Here is a 21,969-nt window from a genome sequence, read left to right as displayed (position 1 = left end):
AACACATAAATAACCCCATATTCAGCCACAAATGGCAGAGACTCAAACTGCTAGACTAATATTAACAGATTTTCCTCTGTTTGTATTTCAAGATTTTGGCACAAAAGGGATTATCTATGCTCCTCAGACCATCCAGCTTTATATCAAAAATTCCATTCCAAAGCATAAACAGCAGCATACCACAGATGCCGCGGTCCGAGGGATATTGGCTGCAAAAGCTGTGTGCACATTGGCTATGTTCACTTTCACGGCCCTGACTGTACGATTTCGTTAGACAATGAGATGGGCTGCCCTTTCTGTACATCGCTAGAGCAGCTGGAGACGGCATTTGCTACCTGACAGAACTTCCGAAGAAGGATCTTTCTTAGCAGCAGATAAACCCAGGGGTCCAGGATCTGGTTCAGCGAAGCCAGGCGAACTGCAATGAGGAAGGAGTTGCATTCTCTCTCCTTTCCCATCTGTGTCTTGCAGTGCTCAACGGACGTTTGATTGAAGATCATTCTCAGCATCATTATCTAAGAAAGAAGGACAAACAGTTGTTGTCGTGAAGCTTGACAAGGTCACAGGCATTTCTGCAGAGGACTCCACGCAGGCCGTCTGCATAACCTCACTGCTAAATCGAGGGTCAGTCCAGACACAGTAACAGAATCCCACTCCGAGTTCAGGCCGTTCTACAGATTTTCCCACATTTTGGGCAATTTGACATAATGTAGTTTTGTAAAACATGTAGGTTCTCGGGTTCTTGGCTTTTGAAACTTAAAAAACCTGGGTATAACAGATCTCAAAATCAACCAAATTCATAGTAGGTTTGAAGCCAAATGAGACCTAATACTTGAGCAATAATGAATACACAGTAAGTATAATATTCCAGTAATTCTAACTAAAATCTATCATTGAAGAAAAATTAGAATGAGTAGAAAAATACAACCACATTACTGTGATTCCCATTGTTGTTTTTTGTTTCTCTAATATGGAATCGTGGGAAGTTATTCATACACATTTAGTGCATAAAAATTGTGATTATTACCGTTTCCCTTTTACAGTTACAGAACACATGATTTAATGATGTGAAATGGCTGAGCCAAACTCAAATTTAAGCTCATTAAACTACAGGCTGTGGGGTTGCAGAGATGGCTCAGAGGCTGCGAATGTTGGCTGCTCTTCCAGAAGACTTGGGTTTGATTCCCAGCACCCACATAGCAGCTCACAGCCATTGGTAACTCCATTTCTAGAGGATCCAGCATCCTGTTTGCTCTCTTTAGACACTGCACACGTGTACAATACATACATGCAGGCAAAGTACTTGCTCACATACAGTAGATATAAAAAACTTCATCATACATGGTATTTTATTTTTATTTTTGGGGGGAGGGGGGTCCATCTACATGTTAAAACAAACTCCAGGATGGTGGGCATTTGGGTCTAGACCAATATTTAGCAGATAGCAGACAGACATCCAGCAGATGCTTATATTTGAAGGACTATATTATAAAATACATATATGAATACAACACTATGGTGCATAAGCAAATATATTTATATTTGAATTAATAGGCCTATTAATTAATATTTGTTATTTTCATATGAAGAAAAATGTAAGGGTTCTGATGTTCAAAATCATTACTCATCAGAAAAACACAAATGGAGGAGAAAGAAGCATTTCATACCCACAAGACTTAGTGGCCACTAAAAGAGTTACTGAGCGGTGGTGCAAAGAGGATCCCTCCACCCTATCCCACTCCCCCCACCCCTGCACACAGGGGGATCAGGGATGAACCCAGGAGCAAGCACAAAAAGAGCAATTTGCCTTTATTTCTTCAGCCCAGGAATGCTAACCACACCACTGGGCCTTTCTGAGCAGAAGTGATGTGTGTCACCATCCCTGACAGAGCTGTTTACATTCAAAACTCCAGTTAATTAACATAGGCAAAGACAGGGGCTGCTTCACCTGCCTAGACTATATAGCTCCTGATCATGTCCTCACAAGGTGTCTTAGCATGGTTTCTATTGCTTTGGTGAAGCCCCATGACCAAAAGCTGGGGAAGGAAAGGGTTGGAAAGGGTTTATTTGGCCTAGACTTCCACCTGAAGGAAGTCAGGACATCACTGAAGGAAGTCAGGACAGAAACTGAAGCAGGGCAGGAACCTGGAGGCTAAAGCTGCTATAGCGTCCTCTGACACCACATTTGAGTGGTAGCTCACATAAGCCAACATTCACTTATATATAACACACTCGCACACACACACACACAGCCTTGCTGCTTATCCACTTTTCCCCAAGAGGAGTCCCAGTGAGGGCCCAGCATCAATAGCATAGCAGAAGCCAGAGGCCTCAGACCAGACCAACGACTCTCTGAAATGCACACTTGCAAGTAAGGATACACGGACAAAAGGGTTTATGTGTGACTCACAGTGTCACACTACAGTTTCCATGACGAGATTGATTCTTTCCTTCTCTCTTTTCTCTTAAGTGTGGTGGGGGCGGCTGCAAGGGCAGAGGGTGGATACAAAGGGACTGGGAAATGAATGGGGTGGAGACGCATGGTGTGAAAGACACAAAGTCTAAGGAAAATGAAATAAATGTGGCTGTGCAAATTATAAGCATGTGGCTTGTGTTCTCTGCTCACAGGACGTGTCTGTGGACACGACCTCTCTTGGGGTTCACCGTGCTGTGGGTGTTCTGTTGGAATGTCCCGGATTTAATTAGACATTCCTTAACAATCCAAAGACTCCCAACCGCACATTCTCTTTCACAACACTTGAGAGTCTCCCCTACACTGTTGCCTCACCCTGCGCAGCGCCTTTCACTCTGACCACAGTCTCACCCCCGTTCATGGCCCTCGCACACACGTTTAAGTGGGAGCAGTAAGGGTCACCGAGGCTGGTCCAGCCATGCAGTGAATGTCTGTGTTTTCTGGAGCTCCTGTCTGCAGCATCAACACATGTTACGGTGCTGGACCTGGTTTTTTAGAGAGGCAACTCAGTTCTTAGATGAGATCGAGAGGGTGGAGTTGCCGTGTGTCATCTGTCTGGCGTCCCGCCGCCCCTTGTCCTGTCCTGTCCAGTGCTATCCCTGCCCCCCATTCCCCCCACGCTGTACTGGGATGGGGGAGTGAGAGGTACCAGGTCCTGTCCTAGCTGTGAGGATGCAGCCTGAACTGAAGACAGGCATCTGTAAGACAGAAAACTGGCTTTCATGAGGATCTAAACCAGGAAGCTTCGGGACCTTGGCGTTCCCAGTCTCCAGAACCATGGAAATGCACACCTGTCATTTAAGGTACAGCATCTTAAACTGTGGGGTGTGACCCCATATGAAAACTGGTGCAGACATTGGAGATTCTTCAATAAGCTATTAATAATTTGCCTTATGACCCAGCTGTACCAAACCTGGGCATACACCCAGAGGCCTCAATATCCTGCTATATAGGCGCCCACAGACACCCACTTATCCATGTTCATCACTGTTCTACTCTTAATAACAAAGGCATGAAAACAGCCTGTATGTCTGTCAGCTGATGAACAGATAGTGAAAAACATGTTAAATATCCATGATGGAATTTTATTTAGCTGTAAAGAGAAACTGTTATTATATTGGCAGATAAACGGAAATGGAAAACATTATACCAAGTAAGGTCACCCAGGCCCAGAAAGGCAAATGCTGCATCTTCTATCTTATATGAGGGGCCCAGCTTCGAATCTTCATATTTATGTGTTTAACGTGGAGTACTGGTAATTACCAGTAACTAGAAAGGGGCCATGGGGAGAGTGGGCGAGTAAACATGAGTGATATGAAGAGGGAAGGGGATAAATGCGGAGGGAAGGCAGGAGGGAAGGGGGTGGGAAGGTGGGGCACGGGAATGGGGCACACAAACTAAGGGTGTTTGGAAGAAGCATAAGTGTCCTAAAATGTATACGTATATAGGAAAGGGTGTGGTTGGAGCCACCTACACGAAGGGCTAGGGGACGATATTCCTCCGACCACAGCTACCAAAGAGCCCAGCACCAGGTGCAAGAAACTTCCTGTTGAGTTGCTGCTCAGGAGGAGGTGTCCTAGAAGCTACCCACACAATCACCATCCCCTGTGTTATCGGGAAGAGCTTGAGGACTTATTGATAAGGATACCACTTGCTAGGTTCCTTGTACCTTAAACTGGTTAGTGGTTGGTAATTTCCCACTGGCAATGCAGTGGTTATAAAATTATGAGTACATTCTCTAAGCAATAGCTGGTACCCAGGCAGGCGCACCAGCTCTTCCCAGGAATGATGTGCTAGAACACACGGATAATTGGAGTTGAAGGCAGCGCCCATACTGCTCCATCTCCAGCTGACTGTAGACAAGGGAGCTGGGCCTCAGACGCCACCTCTGGAATAAGAGTGCCCGCTGGCATCTGCCTGTGGGTTTCCTTACACTCAAGGAGCGAATCTGTGATGGTGATATTTTTCTTAAACCATTCAGACTTTGAGAGAAAACTTGAGTATGCATCTACGACTTCTGGTAGAACCAATTGATGCAGTTTTGCTCTTTGCTCAGGGGAGAAGGAACACAGAAAGCATATTCATCTCATAAAGAAGGGATTTTATTTTTTCTTTTTAACCAAATATATACATATGTGTGTGTTTGTATTGTATATATACATGCATATTGTATGTACATAAATATACATAGGATATGTACATATATATGTTTGAATATATATGTTTAACCACACACACACACATATATAAGTATATATATATGTATGCTTTGATCACTGCTCTTTCTGAGCAGCCACACATAACATGGGATCTGGCCAAGGGAGTAACGTGGCAGCATCCAAGGTTCTTTGCCTCTCCCCTGAGTGTTGGCTGGAAGGAGAAATCTCTACACTATAAATGCAGGAACAGAACAGAAAGAAAGCAGTGACTTTTATGTTCGCCCCTGGTCATAGCCAGGTGGGACTCTTGCAACAATCTCAAGGGAAAACAGTCTGCTCCTACCCCATGGCCCTGCTCTTTTATGGATGTGAACACAAGCCAGCAAGAGTAGTCTTCATATTATGCACTTGGGTTTTACTCTGAGAGAATTTCAGAACTAACCCTCATGGTTCAATAATGCCTTGCCTTGAGTTGTCGGCTAATTGTACCGTTGAAGTTGACAGATGAGCACACCCAGACAAACTAATTTGCGTAGCGGAGATTAAAACTGACAAGCCGGTCTTAGGCGCCATGATGGGACATTTACACATCCTTACTTCATTCCTAATGTAATTCTTTAAGAGAAATTTCCCCGCAAGCCAATTTTTATCTATGATGTTTTGCTCTGGGTTCAGTTGGGCTGCAGCAGAGCAACCTGCTCCACTGGAAATCCCCTGCCCTTTGATGAACACGTTGTGCTGAAACCAGTTTGGGCCGTTTCAAGCACCTAATTGCATGGTGTGAAGGATTGCTGGAGGGTTGGGAAAGAGTGACGGCTTCTCCAAGCTGCCGCTCTGCTCTCTAGCTGGTTCAGGTCACCTCTGGGTCCCACTCTTTCTGGAGCTCCCCTTGCAATTATCACGGCGACACACCACTCCCAAACACTGAAAACAAGGTTGGCAGTGCCCCCCTCCCTTCTATTGCCAGCTTCAGGAGCATCCTCTGCTCCCTGAGTTTTGCAAACCACCAGCTGAACTAGAGACCCTGTATACAGCCATCTGGTTGGACACTCTCTGATTAATTCTGGAATAAAGTTGGAAGACAAAAGAGAATTGATTTGGAAAAGAAAATAAAGACAAAGGAAGAAGCTATGAAGTGAAAATCAATTCCTCATGAGAGAAACTTTACATCTTTGGGGTAAATAAAGGAGAAATACAAAATCCAAAGACTGTAAGTGAGTACTCATGAAGCTATGGGAAAGGTGGTCTCAGGAGCAGAACTGTAGGCTGTAGGCTGCCTAAGAGTTAAAGTCCTTTCATAGGTCAGATCCAGTTCTGATTGCAGCTCAGGACAGGCAATTAGTTTGGATCACACAATTCCTCTTCTCTGATGCAGGGCTCACATCTTTTCCTGGCAGTGAACTTTCAAAGGCGACAGCAGGGAATCATGTTGACCTTCAGCCTGTACAGTGCACCTGCTTCCGGCCCAGGGTTCTGTCCCTGGAAGGCACAGGCTTCTACAGCAGAATCCTTGACATTCAGAGACAGCACAGTTCAGGAGAGGGGACATGCGGGAACAAACATGTCCTCGTGTCCTAGTTCCTTTTTTATTGTGACAAAGCACTGACCAAAACCGGCTTGGGGAGGAGAGGTCTTACAGGTCCCAATCCATCGCCAACGGAAACCAGAGCAGGTGCTCAAGGCAGGAACCAGTGAGAAACGCTGCTCTGTGGAGTGGCGCTTCAGGTCTGTCTCCAGGTTCTTGACTTTCTTATTTCTTTAAATATAATTTAAATAAAACCAAAAATATTCAACTCTGCCATTGCCCACCCAAAGAAACATAGTCGTGCTTAAAAGAAAGAATTGAAAATGTGGGTTAATTTAATATGCAGAATCCTGACATCAACATAAAAATGTATAATTTTAAAAGCCTAACTTTGGAAAAGTAGACACTACGTGTGTGTGTGTGTACGTGTGTGTCTGTGTGTGTATGTATGTGTGTGTGGTAATGTGTGTGTCTGTGTGTCTCTGTGTGTGTATGTGTGTGTCTCTGTGTGTGTATATGTGTGTCTCTGGGTGTGTATGTGTGTCTCTCTGTGTGTCTGTGTGTGTCTGTGTGTGTGTCTGTGTGTGTGTTGTGTGTATATGTGTGTCTGGGTGTGTGTGTGTTTGTGTGTGTAGGTACAAATGTGTCATGGTTGCATGTGAAGGTCAGAGGAGAACCCTGGTCATTAGTCCTTGCTTCCCGTTTTGTTACAGACAGGTCTTTGTTGATCAGCCTTGTGTATCCCAGGCCAGCTTTCCTGTGAGCATCCAGAAATTCTCCATTCTCTGCCTCCCATCTCACTGTGGAGTGCACATCACTGGGGTTGAGCACACATGCTCCTGTGCTTGGCTTTTCCTGGATTCAAGGGATCTGAGCTCAAGCCATCATGCTAACCAAGCCCACACGTGATCGCTCTAGTCCTAAAAATGACTTTCGTTGGGTACATAATGTATATTTGCTCTAACACTGCCATTTAAAACCAGGCTTTGGAGACAAACAGCATGAAGAAATATTCAGGGTGTGGGAACAGAAGACACACTGCGACTGTAATCAGTTAAGAATAAATTTCTGTGTATAGAAACAAAGTATTAGAAGGAGTTACCAGTGAGCAAAAATTGTCGATTTCTATTATCTTTTCTGTGTTTTTGTGGTTTCTCAAACTCTCTACAGCAAACGTATTATTTTTATATTTAGAATACTAGTGTTCAATTTAGAATATTGTTAGATTACTAAGCTCTATAAAACAATCTAGTAACCTAGTGAAAAATTAATGCTTGCTCCTGTCTAAAACGATAATGTGAGCATTTTTGTTTGAATTATATGCAGCCAATGGCTGTATAATTTAACAATTAATAAGAAAACACTTTAGTTTGTAAAAAAAAAATTGGCTTAGCCAATGTATTCATTAGGGTTCACTAGGGCAAAGGACTTCTTCTGGTACATATTGGCGTCGGTTACCACCACAGCAAACTAACGCATCTCTTCCCATGCTGTGGTCATGGGTTAGTGATCGGATTTCTTTTACTTTATTAATTGTTTAGGCGAGGTGGACTGGCCAACAAGTTCCAGGGATCCTCCTGCCTCTCCCTCCCCATACAAGCCCAGGTTGCTGTGCCCAGCTTTTATGTCAGAGTGGGTGATCTGAACTCAGGTCCTCCTGCTTCAACAGCAAGCATTTCACCAACTTGAGCTATCTTCTTGGCCATTGGTATTGCATACAAAGGGATAGGTTTACTTACAGCATTTTCCAAAACTTTTTTTTCTAACCTGATTGGACAACACCATTATTTAACTTTGTGTCAAAAAGACAGGGTCTACACTGTGGGACACCTTCATCTTACAGGAGGATGTAGGTAGACATGGAGTCACCTCTAGGTTCACAGTCCCACCTGCCCCCCACAATCCCTTCAGCTCCTCCACATCCATCCTCCAGGGGCATTACATAAGCTGACCTTGTCTCCCCTCCAGGGCATTTCCTGTCTGTGCTCCTGGAACACCTCCATCTGGAATCCAGAACATTTTACCCCACTTTCTAAGTCCCTCAGAAAAACAGAATTTCACTCTGTTTTTGGATTTCCAGCTACCATTTCAACATGCCTTGATTTCTGCTGACTTATCCTTGCCTTTGGACCTTAGAGCATGGGTTCCTAGTTCTGGGAAGTCCCTCCTCCTGCTTTGCTTGAGTAGTTTTGCCTCGATTCTGTAAGGACGTGAAACACCAGTCTATCTGGCAGGCCAAAAGCCAGCCTTGCTGTAGCCCGAGCCGAGGCTGATACAGAACCCTCTGACTCTGTTTCCCTTTCATTGAACCTTTTCTGATGCCGTTTGCTTTTTTTAACTGGTCTATTTATTTTAATTGTAAAAACATTTGCTCATCAACAATGTTTTCAGATTCCTGGCGTGTGAGTGTTTGAGTTTCAGGAACAATGATTCAGTATTTCCAAGAGTTCTCATAGTTTTCAAAATTATGACATTTTACATATTCTCCTGACAGTCTTCACTCTCTATAATTTGTATAGCTAAATCCCCGTTTAAAGAATGAAATACACTATTTGGAAACTTCAGACAAGTAATAGTGGTTCACGCCTTTAATTCCAGCACTCAGGAAGGCAGAGGCAGTTGGATCTCTTTGAGTTCAAGGCCAACTGGTCTATAAAGTAAATTCCAGGACAGTCAGGGCTACATAGAGAAACCTTGTCTCAAAAAACAAACAAATGAAGAATAAGGAAGAGGAGAAGGAGAGGGGAAGGAGAAGGAGAAGAAGGAGAAGCAGAAGTAGAAGGGGGAGGAGGAGAAGGAGAAGAAGAAGGAGGAGGAGGAGAAGGAGGAGGAGGAGGAGGAGGAGGAGGAGGAAGAAGAAGAAGAAGAAGAAGAAGAAGAAGAAGAAGAAGAAGAAGAAGAAGAAGAAGAAGAAGAAGAAGAAGAAGAGGAGGAGGAGGAGGAAAGAAGAAAAGCAACAGCCTCGTACATGTATCATGGCAAAGACTCGCACAACAGCATACTTTGTAGACAATAAATACTTTTAAATTTACAAATGACTGATAGCCAAGGGTACAGTGTGTAATCTCCATTTTTGTGGTAAAGAGTCTGGGGTTTTAATCTAAGAATCAACCTCACATTTAGCTTCCTAACTCCCTCCTTCTCTCTCTCCCCTTTTTCTTTCCTCCTTTCTTTCTGAGTCACAGTCAATCGAGATTCAGATGGACTTATTCAGATGCACCTCTTCCTATCACTCATAATTTTAAACAGAATCTTCTGGGATTCAAATCACAGCAGCAGTAGTGACATGAAGCGGATGGACTCCGACTGATGAATAAGAAAAAAGTATATGCTTAAAATAAAATATCTTGAGTCATTAGAAGAATTTCTGTTTTCTGTTCATTTGTTAGCACTTTCTCCAAACATATACCCCAAGGAAAAAGCAGAAGACACACTGTGTATTCTACGATACTGTCCTTAGTATGGATGCTTGCTGTACAATCTTAGTACTCCATGTCAGCATCCTTCTACTGCCGGGAGAGTGCTGTGCATGAGTCCAATACTCACGTACAACCAAGACCGCTATTACAACAAATATTGACATGGCTACAGAGCCTGGGGAGTGACACATCGCCTCGTCTGCTCTGTTCTTATAACAAGATCTCACAGATTAGCTTACTGTGGTAGTTTGAATGTCAATGGACCCCATAGGCTCATAGGTTTCGTTGTTCGGTTCCCAGTTGGTTGGACTATTTAGGGGAGATTAGGAGCTATGGCCTTGGAGGAAGTGTGTCACTGGTGTGGACTTTGAGGTTTAAAACCCCACATCAAGAGGCCCAGGCTCTCCCTCAATCTTCCCCCTCTCTCTGTCTCCTGCTTGTGGATCAGATGTGATCTCTCAGATCCTTCTCCAGTATCGGCCATGCTCCTCACCATGATGACCATGGACTAGCACACTGAAACTGCAAGCCAGTCCCCAATTAAATGCTTCCACTTATAACTTGCCTTGGTCATGGCGTTTCACCACAGCAATAGAAAAGTAACCAAGACAGCCACTCATAAGCACTAGCCTGGTGATCTGTGGTTTGGGGCTAGGAAGTTTAAGGGCACTGTGCTAAAATCTAGAGAAGATGTAAGGAAGGCAAATGAAGTCATTCCAGTCAGAGAAGAAGCCCTGCTCCTTTCTATCAGGAACCTAGTAATGTCATGATCCAGCTTTAATCAATCAGGAGGTTGGTCCCTCAGACTAACCCTCTGTAATTCCACCTAAATGCTGTTACAGTGGCAACACGGATTTCAGAAGGGCATTCATACCACAGTATCCACCCTCAGAAGTCAACTGGCTTGCAAATCTTCCTGCCAGAGTTAGGCTTCTAGTCATTAAGGATATTGGAACTTCTAGACTCCATAGTAATTCATTTTCTTTTTCCCAACACCAAACACATCCTCATGGAATTGACCATTTCGCTCATAATAACTCTGGTCATGTTGATTGTAAGCAGGAGCTAAGCTATCCTTCAAGGTCAAATCCACAGCTTAAGGGGCTGAAAGTATCTCAGTGGCTGATTTTCCCTAATGCTAAAAGGCTCTGTGGCCTGACAGGAGGGGACCCTCGGTCTCTAGTGCTTCCTTCATTCTGTTAATTGGATGGGACTAGCTGCTGGCAAATGTTTTTAGTGCTCTGTCTCCTCGTGGGGACATTGGAGACACCAGCCTCAGAGATGCCTATTCACTCACAGGTTGGGAGTGTCTGGTAATCTGAGTGTCAGTTAGACTTTGGGCAAAACCTGTGTGCTGGTTGCTGTCTATTGTGCTTGTATATTATGAGAAAGGCATTAACGTGTCTTCATTGCCATCATGCAGGTGTATAAACTCAAGTGAGGAGGAGTGTGGCCATGACACACAATGGATGAACATCACCTGCTGTGTCCCTCACGGGTGCCTGTCCTTTCTTAGTCATCATCCTCTAAGATGTCATGCCCTTGCTGTCTGTCAGTCTTTCCTTCTGGTCTCTACATGGGTGTCAGGTGGAAACCAAGTGTCATTTGGTATTTCCATACAAATAGTTTGTCACAGGGGGAAAGAGCCGCTTATTGGTTCCTGGCTGCCCAGCCAGGACGTAACCACACTGTTTGACCAATAGCTTAAGTATATTTCTGGCTAAACTCATATCCTAAACTAACCCATCTCTATTATTTTGTATATCACCACGTGGCTGTGGCTTACCAGGTAAAATTCCGACCAGCGTCTGTCACTGGCAGCTCTATGGCATCTTTCTCTAACTCCGCCTTCCTCCTCCCATGCTATAGGCCAAGCCAGTTCTTTATTCATTGACCAATAAAAGCAACACATAGACAGAAGGACCTCCCACGCCAATAGTAAACTTTAGGTGCTCATGGAAACTCTTGTTTGTTTTCCAGGAAATCTGACTTTAAGACATCACTTAAAGTATGATCAGCACTTGATTTTATGCCAGGTTTGAGAAACTTAAGAACGATTAAAATGCTATATTTCATAGAAGATGGGCATTTTCAATGAATCTCCATCTATGTTTGCTGTCTTGGTGAGTCTTTCTCTGGTCCATTGGCTTACCAGAGTTAATATCATTTAGTTCAGCAGCAACATAGCCTTCACGCAGAAGGTGGTACAAGAGGGAGACAGTTATTCTCCCAAACTCTGACTCCCCAAGGATCCCACCATGAAAGCAAAGATCCATCACCTGAGTCCATTATCTCTTTCTCTCCTTAGAGATGAACTCTGCAATCCATTCTCCCCACAGTACTTATCCTCTCAAAACAGAGCGTAAGCACGCAATTACAAAACTATCCTTGCTATTATCTCAATGAAAATGCTTCTGGAGAACTCGTTTTAAGTTGTAACATCGGTATTTTCAGGAATGGCTTTGCAGGACTAGGGGATAGAAGATTTGGACATATCTGACCTTACGCGAGCAGAATTTCATATTTCTCTAAAGAGACTTATAGACTAGAATAACAAGCAACTAATGTGAGCCGCACCATGCATTTCAGCCTTCTGGTAGACTCGTCTTCAATGTACCTGAATGTTAATTTCAGCATGTATTGATTCTAAAATGTACTGAGATGTTTTGCATTTTGCTTTTTTGTATCCTGGTCATAGGGATGTGTTTAGGTCAGGAATAACACACTGATCAATGAACAATAGCAACAAAACCCTCTAAGTAGTCGGTTGTGGTGGTTCATGTCTTGAATTCCAGCACTTGGGAGACAGACAGGAAGACCTCTGTGGGCTAGAGGGTAATATATAGAAAATTACAGGAAAGCCAGGGCTACAGGATAGAGCTGTCTAAAAAAAAAAAAAGAAGAAGAAGAAGAAGAGGAAAATGAAAGAAAGAAAGGAAAAAAACCCCAACTTTCAAAACCTTTTACAAATAGTTTAATTCATCCTTGACAGTTCATATATGTACATAATGCATTTTTATTGTGTTCACCCATTGTCCTCTCTCACCAACTCATTCCAGGCCTTCTTCCTAACAAGTCTCTGCCCCAATTTCATGTCTTTTTTTTTTGTTGTTATTTTGTTTTGGTTTTTGATTTTTTGAGACAGGGTCTCTCTATAGCCCTGGCTGTCCTGGAATTTGCTGTATAGACCAAGCTGACCTAGAACTCACAGATATCTGTCTGCCGCTGCCTCCCAAGGGCTGGGATTAAAGGTGTGTGCCACCACCATCCAGTTTCATGTTGTTTTATTTAAATGGCCCACCGAGTTTTATTAGGATTGCTTACATGAGCATGGGTGTGTTTTCACATTACCCATTGAGATAAAGTCCTTCACGGAAGCTGAAGCTTGTTAAGGAGATAGTGTCCTTCACAGAACCTGAAGCTTGCTCACTTTGGCTGGGCTGGTATCCAGAGAGCTTCAGCTATCCTCCTGTCTCCAATCCCACCCCTATCCCTGGGGTCGCAGACACACAGTCACACTGGGCCTTCTCCTGGGTTCACAGGAGTCGACCGCAGATCCCCAAGTTTGCACAGCAAAGCTCTTGTGCCATGAATCATCTTTCCAGCACAGATTATTCAGTTTGGGAGATTAGCCGAGAAGCCTATGCTGGCTACCCTCTGCCCATAGAAGGTCATGGTTGCAACAGATAGCTACAAGAGCAACATACAGGGAACCTTCTCAGCCTCTGCCAAGAAGCATTCTCCATCTGCTGTCTTTATTGTTTCGCTGTTACTGAATCTCCCGCTCTTTTGCCATCCCCAGAGCACCTTTCTAGACCTCCTCTTCATTTTTCATTCTGTGGATTCCAGGCATTGGGACAGCTGTTTTCTATTGTTCTCACTGCTGCTTCTAATTAAGTCCTCCCTGTTACAAAAGTCACATTGTTTCTCCCCTGCTTATCTATCCTGAAGGTATTTTTTTGTCTTTCTAAGAGCTTTGATTCCATGTAACAAATTGGAAACATTAGTAACCACTACAAAAACAGTATACTATAGTTAACGTGCTCATGACCTCAGGTGGCAACTGCATGGTCATTCATTAGCACAAGTCTAATTAGTGCTTTGGAATAAAAGCTGTGGTTTGGGTCACTAAATACCATTTATGGGGTGTAGGCCTTAAAGCATGCTGTTTAGTCAGAAAATTAAAAAAAAGATGAAAGCATTGCTGCCATGTTTCAGGATTAATACCAATATTGAAAACCACCCAGTACAAGTGAAACTCTGAGTGGGGATGTGTCGATGACCTTCGACTCCAACCCTTGCCTCCTTTCAGGGTGTTACAACCCCCTTCTTCATTTATCCCACAGGCGATATGGAGTGGCTGTTATGGCCACACAGATACATCATCAGTTATGCTCCACTCTTAAGCAATTTATACTTTACAATGAGCCAGATAAACACAAGAATATTGACAAGAAGGAAACTATGTAGCTTGCTTGCTAATTGCAAAGGCAATAAAGCTAGATAGGTTAGATATGAAGGCTGGCTTTGCCTTTTTTTTTAGCTTTGTGACCTGGAAAAGTGCCTTAGTATTGAAAAATTATTTCTTCATCTGTATACATGGTGTGGTTGACAAGACAAAGAGGCTGTGTCCAAATGTGTAGTTCTGGCCCTCTAAAGCAAGCGCTGGCCAGCAGAAGGTGCTCTCTTCATTGTCAAGGCAAATATACCTGCCTCTAAGGAGTAGAGGGTGAGGGCATGCCAATCACTCCCCAGGTGAAGGAGGAAAAAACAAAAACAGCTGGTAGTTTGGAGGATTTGGGAAGAGGAAGAGTTCATATGTCTCTGTGTGAAGACGTGTGAGTTATTCTTAGAGTTACAAGTCTTATGAATGAAACACGGGACAGGGCTTCTCTGTAGTTTTGGAGCCTATCCTGGAACTAGCTCTTATAGACCAGACTGGCCTCGAACTCACAGAGATCCACCTGCCTGTGCCTCTTGAGTGCTGGATTTAAAGGCATGTGCCACCACGGCACAGTGGAAATAGAACCTTTTAACGAAATACTGATAGACAAAACTTCCATCACCCTCTACGGGAATTTTCACAATATGTTTCTGAGAAACCTGTGCTGCTAAGACTATCATCGGTTAACAAATTGCTGGATATCCCAGAAAGTCTTTACATGGTGGCTTGCTGGACTGGACAGGTTTTGTGATTTTATTTCACTGTATTCTTCCTGATGAAGTGATCTGAAAGTGTTTAAGCAAGATAATCATACAATGACTGATGAGACAGGGTGTACAGAAGTGTCTGGTCCACTGATTGCTGGATGTTTGATCCAGAAAGGACTGTAATTTGAAACTTCATGAGTGCAGCTGAAAACCATGGGAATGGGAACTCCGAATTTGTCTTTGTGAAGGTTAAATCAGATACCATGAAAGGCAATTCCCTTAAACTGATGGAGAATCGCTCGGCATACAGGAGTCTTTTCTTCCTGCCTTGCCTCTCTTCACAGTCCTCTGCTACTTCGTGTCTCCAGCAATACACATACTCCAATGCTAATAATGTTTCTGAGTGTTGTAATAGACTCGATGGTAGAAAAGAACTCTGTCTATTATTGTGATAAACACCCTTTAGGAAATTTCCTTTTCCTCCATTCCAGATCAGAGGCAGGGTGCCTGGTGCTTCTGCTGACCCCTTGGCATGGCCATGTCTACCCCAAATCTTCAGGAACGCTTGCTCATCAGCATTGTGCGGCAAACATTGTCTGCCAGGGGAGCCTACATGGTCAGCAGCAGCCCAGCCTCCAGCTTCTTGCTGAATCCCGAGTCCCACATCGTCCCAAGATCCCATTGTTTGCTGGCTAAAGCCAAGTCCAGGGAGGAGACTGGGGCTCTAAAGAGCAGATTTTTCTGTCTCCTGGCATTGATCAGTAGCATAATTTAATTGGAAGTGGATGCCAGAGGGAAGAGCTTCAGAATTTCCCTCATATCTTGTGTAGAACGAAAGTTAACGTTAAGAAATTTACTTTTGGATCCAGGCTAATCTTGGAGGAGGCCACTATCCCTAAATAATGTTTAAAAATCTGCCGTCCAGAATGCTGGCCTCGGCACAACCGCTAATGTATCAAGAGAATACAGACTACAGGATTCTCTTTGTGGAAAAATCAAGAACTTTTCTCCTTTACTGACCTCCTCTCTGTGGCACTTAAGGATTAGTTTTGAGCATTTAGAGGCTCACCGCTGACCTCTTGATAAACTCCACTCAGTTCAGGAAGATTCTCAAGCTGAACCCCTTCGTCATAGCTTTGCAAAACTCATGCAAGTCTTTGAAGACGATGAGGGGTAGTGAGACATTTTGTCATCTCTAACTGTCTCCTGGGAAAGAGCAAAACATAAGGGGGATAAGGGGGGAGGGAGGGAGGGAGGGAGAAGGAGAGAGAGAGAAAGAGAGAGAGAGAAAGAGAGCTAGAGAAAGAGGGGGGGAATGGGTCTATGGTGTTTAAATGGTGCTTAAGGACTACATAGTCACTGAAATACTGTATTGCTGTGGAAACAATAAAGCTCCACTTGCAGACGGTAAGGTAAATATAAGCCTAGAGACGTGAAGCTGTAAGCAAAGCTGGGGCTGGCTCCTGAGAGCAGGGACTAAACTGGGGATTTGGACACTTGGCAATGCACCAAAGTCAGAGATACATGAGGAAGGCTGTCTCCAGCCACTTCAGCAACTGACAACCCTTGCTGTTCCTGGAGCCAAGCTTGTGACGTGGCCCCTAAGTTTGCCCTGTTTGCCTAAAGTGGTTCTCAATAGCTCCTGTTGTTTGCAGTCTCACAATGCTGATTCGAGATGTATGGGATATGAACCTGTGAATCATCCCCCACTTGGAAAAAAGTGGGTGATCCTGACAGCTAGCTTCATCACAGATGCAATGAACAGTTCCAGCTGAGGTCTGGCTTGCAGATGCACTCGGTCTGGACCTTATGCGGAGGAACAAGTGTCTTAGGACAGAGTATGTTTTGTAAGTAAACTGTGCTAGCCTGCATGTTTCTGAGGGACTGTTCTGAGTCAGGCCTCAGAAGGGGAACATCACCCCCCCCCACACACACACACACCAAATGCCCAAAGGCTTAGCAACCATGAGCTCTCAGGGAGTGGGAAAGCCATTTGGGGAGAGCTGGCCACCTCCCCTCCAGAGGCCCAATGAGGTGGCATGGGCTCAGCTCTAGTCACAAGTCACAGTCAGCTGACTGGGATAGAGGAGCTGAAGAGCTGTGGTAATTAATTCACTGCTCACAAGCGCTTGTGTATACGCTGTCTCCACTCCATGCCTCCCTGCTTCTGCCGCCCCTACCACCTGGACACAGCAGCCTTCTCACTGCTTTGACTACCCTAGTCTTGCTTTCTGCAGTCCGGTCTCCACTGCTGCCACCTAAACTCCATCTCCTGGCTTCAACCCTTCCAATGGTTCCCAGTTCTTAGGCGGTGTAGAAATGAGCCCTCCACTTTGGTCTCAGTCCAGTCGTGATAGCTTTCTGCATCTGGAACGCACTCTCTGCGTCTGGAACGCACCGAGGAAGAGTGCTCCCACAGCCTAGAGCTCTGGTTCCCAATAAAAGCGACCGAAGACAGGGACGGGTTTCTCTCGATTCATGGTTTAAGGGCACCATTCATCACAGTAGGAAGGAGGATGGCCGGAGCACATAGGGCATCAGGAAGCCAGCGCTAGCCATCCAATCACTCCCTCCGTTTCTCCTTTTCATTCAGTTCAGGACTCCAGTCCATGAGCGAGAGCCACTCACATTCAGAGCGGGTCTTGCCTCTTTAGGAAAAACTCTGGGAATACCTCAAAGACACACTCAGAGTTGTGTCTTCTAGAAGATTCCAAATCCACTCAAGCTGACAATGAAGATGGACCATCTCGCTTTAGAATTTCCAGTCTTTTTGGTCTAGCTTAGACGTGACTTTCACAGACATTTTCCCTGAAAGCTCAGCCCAAGAAGTCTTACTTCCTACACTTCACGTCGTGTGCCTTTACTCACGTCTGTCACAGTGAGTGGGTTCTCAGCTCCATTTCATGAAAAGTGACTATGGAGAATAATATCAGTCTCAAGACAGCCTCAAGTTTCTCCAGAGACCCACAGTGGAGGCTACAATTCTACAAACACAAGGTTCATGGGGTCGCTCTACCAGGCTGTAGGACAGTAACTCACACACAATTGATGTGGGATTCCCCTTTGCATGCCGTGAATATGTTTTATTGCCATTGCTTAATAAAGAAACTATTTTGGCCTGTGGCAGGAAAGAATATAGCTAGGCAGGAACACTAAACTGAATGCAGGGAGAAAGAGGCAGAGTCAGGAGACAACATGCAGCTGCCCAAGAAGCAAGATGTGAGGACAAACCATTAGCCTCATGGTAAAATACAAAACAACTAAAATGGGCTAATTGAAGATGTAAGAGTTAGTTAATAAAAAGCTAATAGACCAAAGAGTATGTAATTAATATTAAGCCTCAGAGTGGTTATTTTGTAAGCGGCTTTGGGAGCAGGCGGGCAGAGAATGCCCAGTGCAGTAGGACCAGCAGGATGGAGCAATATTTGTAGAAATACACAGTCAGTGTGAATGCCTGCAAACTGGAAGCCTTGCCCACAGAAAGATCCCCTCTTGGGAGGGGATCCCCAAGAGTCATGTGACTTTCAGGTGCCAAAGTTTTGTGAGGAAAACAAAGCCATGTACTTTAAAAATGAAGACAGTGCACTCTCCTGAAGTCACATCTACAGTGTCCAGAAGGGACTGAGAATTGGCTTCGTCTGGGTCGCCTCTCTATCGCAAAGGAAGATTCTGCTCTGAGGCCCTCTTGGATTTTTCCGGTTTGAACCAGCTGCGTCCGTTTCCTTCTTGCCAGGAGTTGAGGAATGTGACTCAGAGTCCTGTGTTTAGGTGGCTGGAATGTGCGTTCCCTACTTGCACGTTTCTCAAAAGGACAGCTCTTCCAGTCCAGGAGCAGCTGCCCTGCTGAAAGCGCTGGTCTTTACACCCCACACTGTCAGGTCTTTGCATCTTACCATACAACGCCCCAATTGCTCAACCTACAGCAATAAGTGCTGAGGATTCTTAATATGAAAAGAAAAAGTTACCTTTGTCCTATAAAACCAAGGAATAGTATCCAAAACCAAGGGTGGGAGCAGATTCTGAATCAGCTGGTTTAGGGCAAAGGAGATTTTTCTATCAGAAAGAACAACCCAGGAAGCCCATGCTGGCTGAGTGGGCCTGGCCATGGCCTCCCAGCTTGACCTTAGCTCCCTTGTATCTCTTGAACTGCAGGTATTGATGCCCACCACTTGGTGGAGGTTGTAAGACATTTGGAAACTCTTTTGTGCAAACCATCTGGCACAGTGCTCAGGTCTGATAATTCCATTTTATTCTTGAAAAGTAGCAAACACTGTCTAAGGAAAGGCATTCACGCAAAGCTTGATTTTCACCAAGAATATCCCAGAAAGAGGTCAAAGAGATGCTTGGCTTTCCGATGTGGTCTCCCTGAGTTCTGGGAACAAAGAGGCAACACAACTTACCCAGAAAGCAATGGGGATTCTCATTCCTAACTCCACAGCCACCTGCCAAGGTACCTGCCCCTTTGGTCCAACTTGACCACGATGTGTCTTGACATTCCATGACTTGGTTTCCCCACTGTGGCCCCCCTGTCGTCCACACTGTGCCAAATGGCTCTCCTTTCATCTTTTACAGAAACTCTTAAGGGAAAAGGGATTCCTCTAATTGCTTTCTCTGTATTTCTCTATTGTCAGACTTGAGGGCAAGGATGTCAGCCTCTAATGCACCAGGGTATCCTCCGTCCTCAGTTCACACCACTGCCTTACTCAAAGATCTACAAGGCTGAGTGTGCTAGGTTACAGGAATAAGTATAGCAGTCTACCAAAAGCTTCATGAATGAAGACGATGTGTGAACCTTACCCTTACCACCATGGCTATGATGGAGTTGGGCAGGATGCACTTGAACACCATAATGTCTACGACAAAATAATACCTCCTAGAGCTGGGTAGTTGCCTAACCCTTGCCCCTATGAAGCAGCCTCCTGACTGCGTATCTCACTAGAACCATCAATGTGTGGGGGGCGGGTAGTAAGTGTTCATAGATACTCACAGAGAGACTGGATAAAAGACTGCAGCCTTGTCCATGACATGTAGACTTCACTGCTTCTCCCTTAGAAATATGCTAGACACCTTCTCCTTTGTGCCCAACACTGTGCCCATAGCAGGGACACATTGGTCTGTTTAGTGCCACAGGAAGTCAGAACTGAAGAGAAGGTCAGAATGGACGGCGATTTTGTCTCACTGGTGAGAAGAGGGAAGAGCAGCAAGATAAAGCGGCTTCCGACGCGTGACAAAGGAAATAGATGAGTGTTTTTGTGGGCCCCTGCATTGTACACTGGCCTGGGGCTGCAGGGGAAATGAGACCTCTGTGATCTGCCAGGAGCCTGGTCAGATAAAGTAGCAGGCAGCAAGAGTTACCAGGGGATTTCATACACCAAGATAGTCTCCATTTTGAGGATTCCCATCAAGGCATCTTTTTTAAATTTCTCATTCTCATCTTGAACAATGTACCTCTTTCCCCCCTCCCAAAATTTTCTATTTCAACATGTACCTCTTTTTCCTCCCCAAATTTTCTATTTATTTCTTACTTATTAATTTTGAGAATTTCCTTGTTTTTGTTTTTTGACAGAGACTACAGCTTTTTCTCTTTAGCTCAGGCTGGTTTGGTACTCACGGTAATGCTTCTGCCTTCACCTCCCAAGTGTTAGGATCTCAGGTGCAAGCCAAGATATCTGGCTTCAAGTTTGCAAGCCTCACACCAGTAACAGCAATATATCCTCAACTGTGAAATGCACTCAGTCTTCAGAGAGACCATAAGACATGGCAATCATAAGAAATCTACTTTTAAGAAACTACAAAAGCAACAGAGTGTGCATTTTAAAACCTGCTTTTTTTCCATTAATAATTGCTGAACACAGTGGGCTTCCAACTCCAACATGACCTGTATTTTATGGCATGGATTTTGCCAGAATTAATAACCACCTTCCTTCCTTCCTTCCTTCCTTCCTTCCTTCCTTCCTTCCTTCCTTCCTTCCTTCCTTCCTTCCTTTCCTTTCCTTTCCTTTCCTTTCCTTTCCTTTTTCTCTTTTTTTTTCCCCCCAGAATTAGGTGGTAAATGATCAAGTTTACCTTTCTGTGTCTGCTCCTATTTTTCACTTTTGGTCCTTTACTGACATGAAGTCTGCACTGGTGAAGCAATGTGTAAACTCTTAGTGAAGAGATCCACCCCTAAGAACCCCTCCTCCGGGCTGCTGTCCAGGGACTATCTGAGCATACCACAGAACATGCTTTCTCCGCTCTGCAAATGATACCATGTGCTGGAAGTGCCTGGTCAGCACCAGAAACAGTGAAACTCGAGCTCCCCACACTTGGTTAGACTTAAGCCTCATACTAATTCAGCTCTGGGTTTTGAGTCAGCAGAGAGGCTCAGTTTGGCCCTGCTGCCTGTGACTATCTGCAGAGATATCTCTACAGGCTCCACCCCGAGAAGTCTGCAAAAGAGCCTGGCCTAGACAACAGCCAGCTGCACAAAGTGAAGTCAGGTCTCTGTGTAAAGAATCCCTGACTAGAGAAATTCCCAGGAATCGACAAGGATGGCCCCAGCTAAGACCCTAAGTGATAAAGGAGAGGGGGCCTGAACTGGCCTTGCCCTGTATTCAGACTGATGAATACCTTAAATATCCATAGAACCTTCATCCAGCAATGGATAAAAAGAGAGGCAGAGACCCACATCAGAGCACTGGACTGAGCTCCCAAGGGTCAATTGAAGGGTGTGGGGAATAAAAGTATGAGCAAAGAGGTCAAGACCATGATGGTTACACTCAATGAAACAGTCTATCCGAGCTAATGGGAGCTCACCAACTCCAGCCAGACAAACATAGGACCAATCTAGTCCCTCTGAATGTGGTTGACAGTTGCCTGGCTGGGGCGGACTGAGGAGCCACTGGCAGTGGCACTAGGATTTATCCCTACTGCATGTACTGGCTTTTTGGGAACCCATTCTCTTTGGGTGAATGCCTTGCTCAACCTAGATATAATAGGGAGGGCCTTGGACCTTCCCCAAAGCAATGTGCCTTACCCTCTCTAAGGAGTGGATGGGGGTGGGGTGTGGAGGGATTGGGAGGAGGGGAGGCAGTGGGAACTTGGATTGGTATGTATACTGAAAAAAGAATCCCTGACTATAAAAAAGCCCCACAAGGTGTGGAAGCAGAGAATGCAGAAACTCACCTCCAGCCCAGAGAAGGGCTGCTGAAGCAGGAGGATGGGCTGCAGATGAGCCCTCCTGCTCTCACAAGCATGAGGAGA

The 21,969-nt window shown here is 44.7% G+C and overlaps 1 protein-coding gene across 3 annotated transcripts in view; it reads right to left on the bottom strand.

Moving 5' to 3' along the window:
• Ptger3 (prostaglandin E receptor 3) overlaps nucleotides 1-21,969 on the bottom strand; it is an 85,082-nt gene that overhangs the window by 56,330 nt on the left and 6,783 nt on the right. For all 3 annotated transcript variants that reach the window (XM_057793279.1, XM_057793280.1, XM_057793281.1), the window contains exon 2: nucleotides 336-515. In XM_057793279.1, the coding sequence (XP_057649262.1) occupies nucleotides 336-515 (180 nt within the window). The remainder of the gene's footprint in view (nucleotides 1-335; nucleotides 516-21,969) is intronic.

Source organism: Chionomys nivalis, chromosome 18 (assembly GCF_950005125.1).
Source record: "Chionomys nivalis chromosome 18, mChiNiv1.1, whole genome shotgun sequence".
NCBI lineage: Eukaryota > Metazoa > Chordata > Mammalia > Rodentia > Cricetidae > Chionomys > Chionomys nivalis.
Note: the sequence above shows the minus strand (reverse complement) of the source record. Positions and strands in the feature narration are given on the sequence as shown.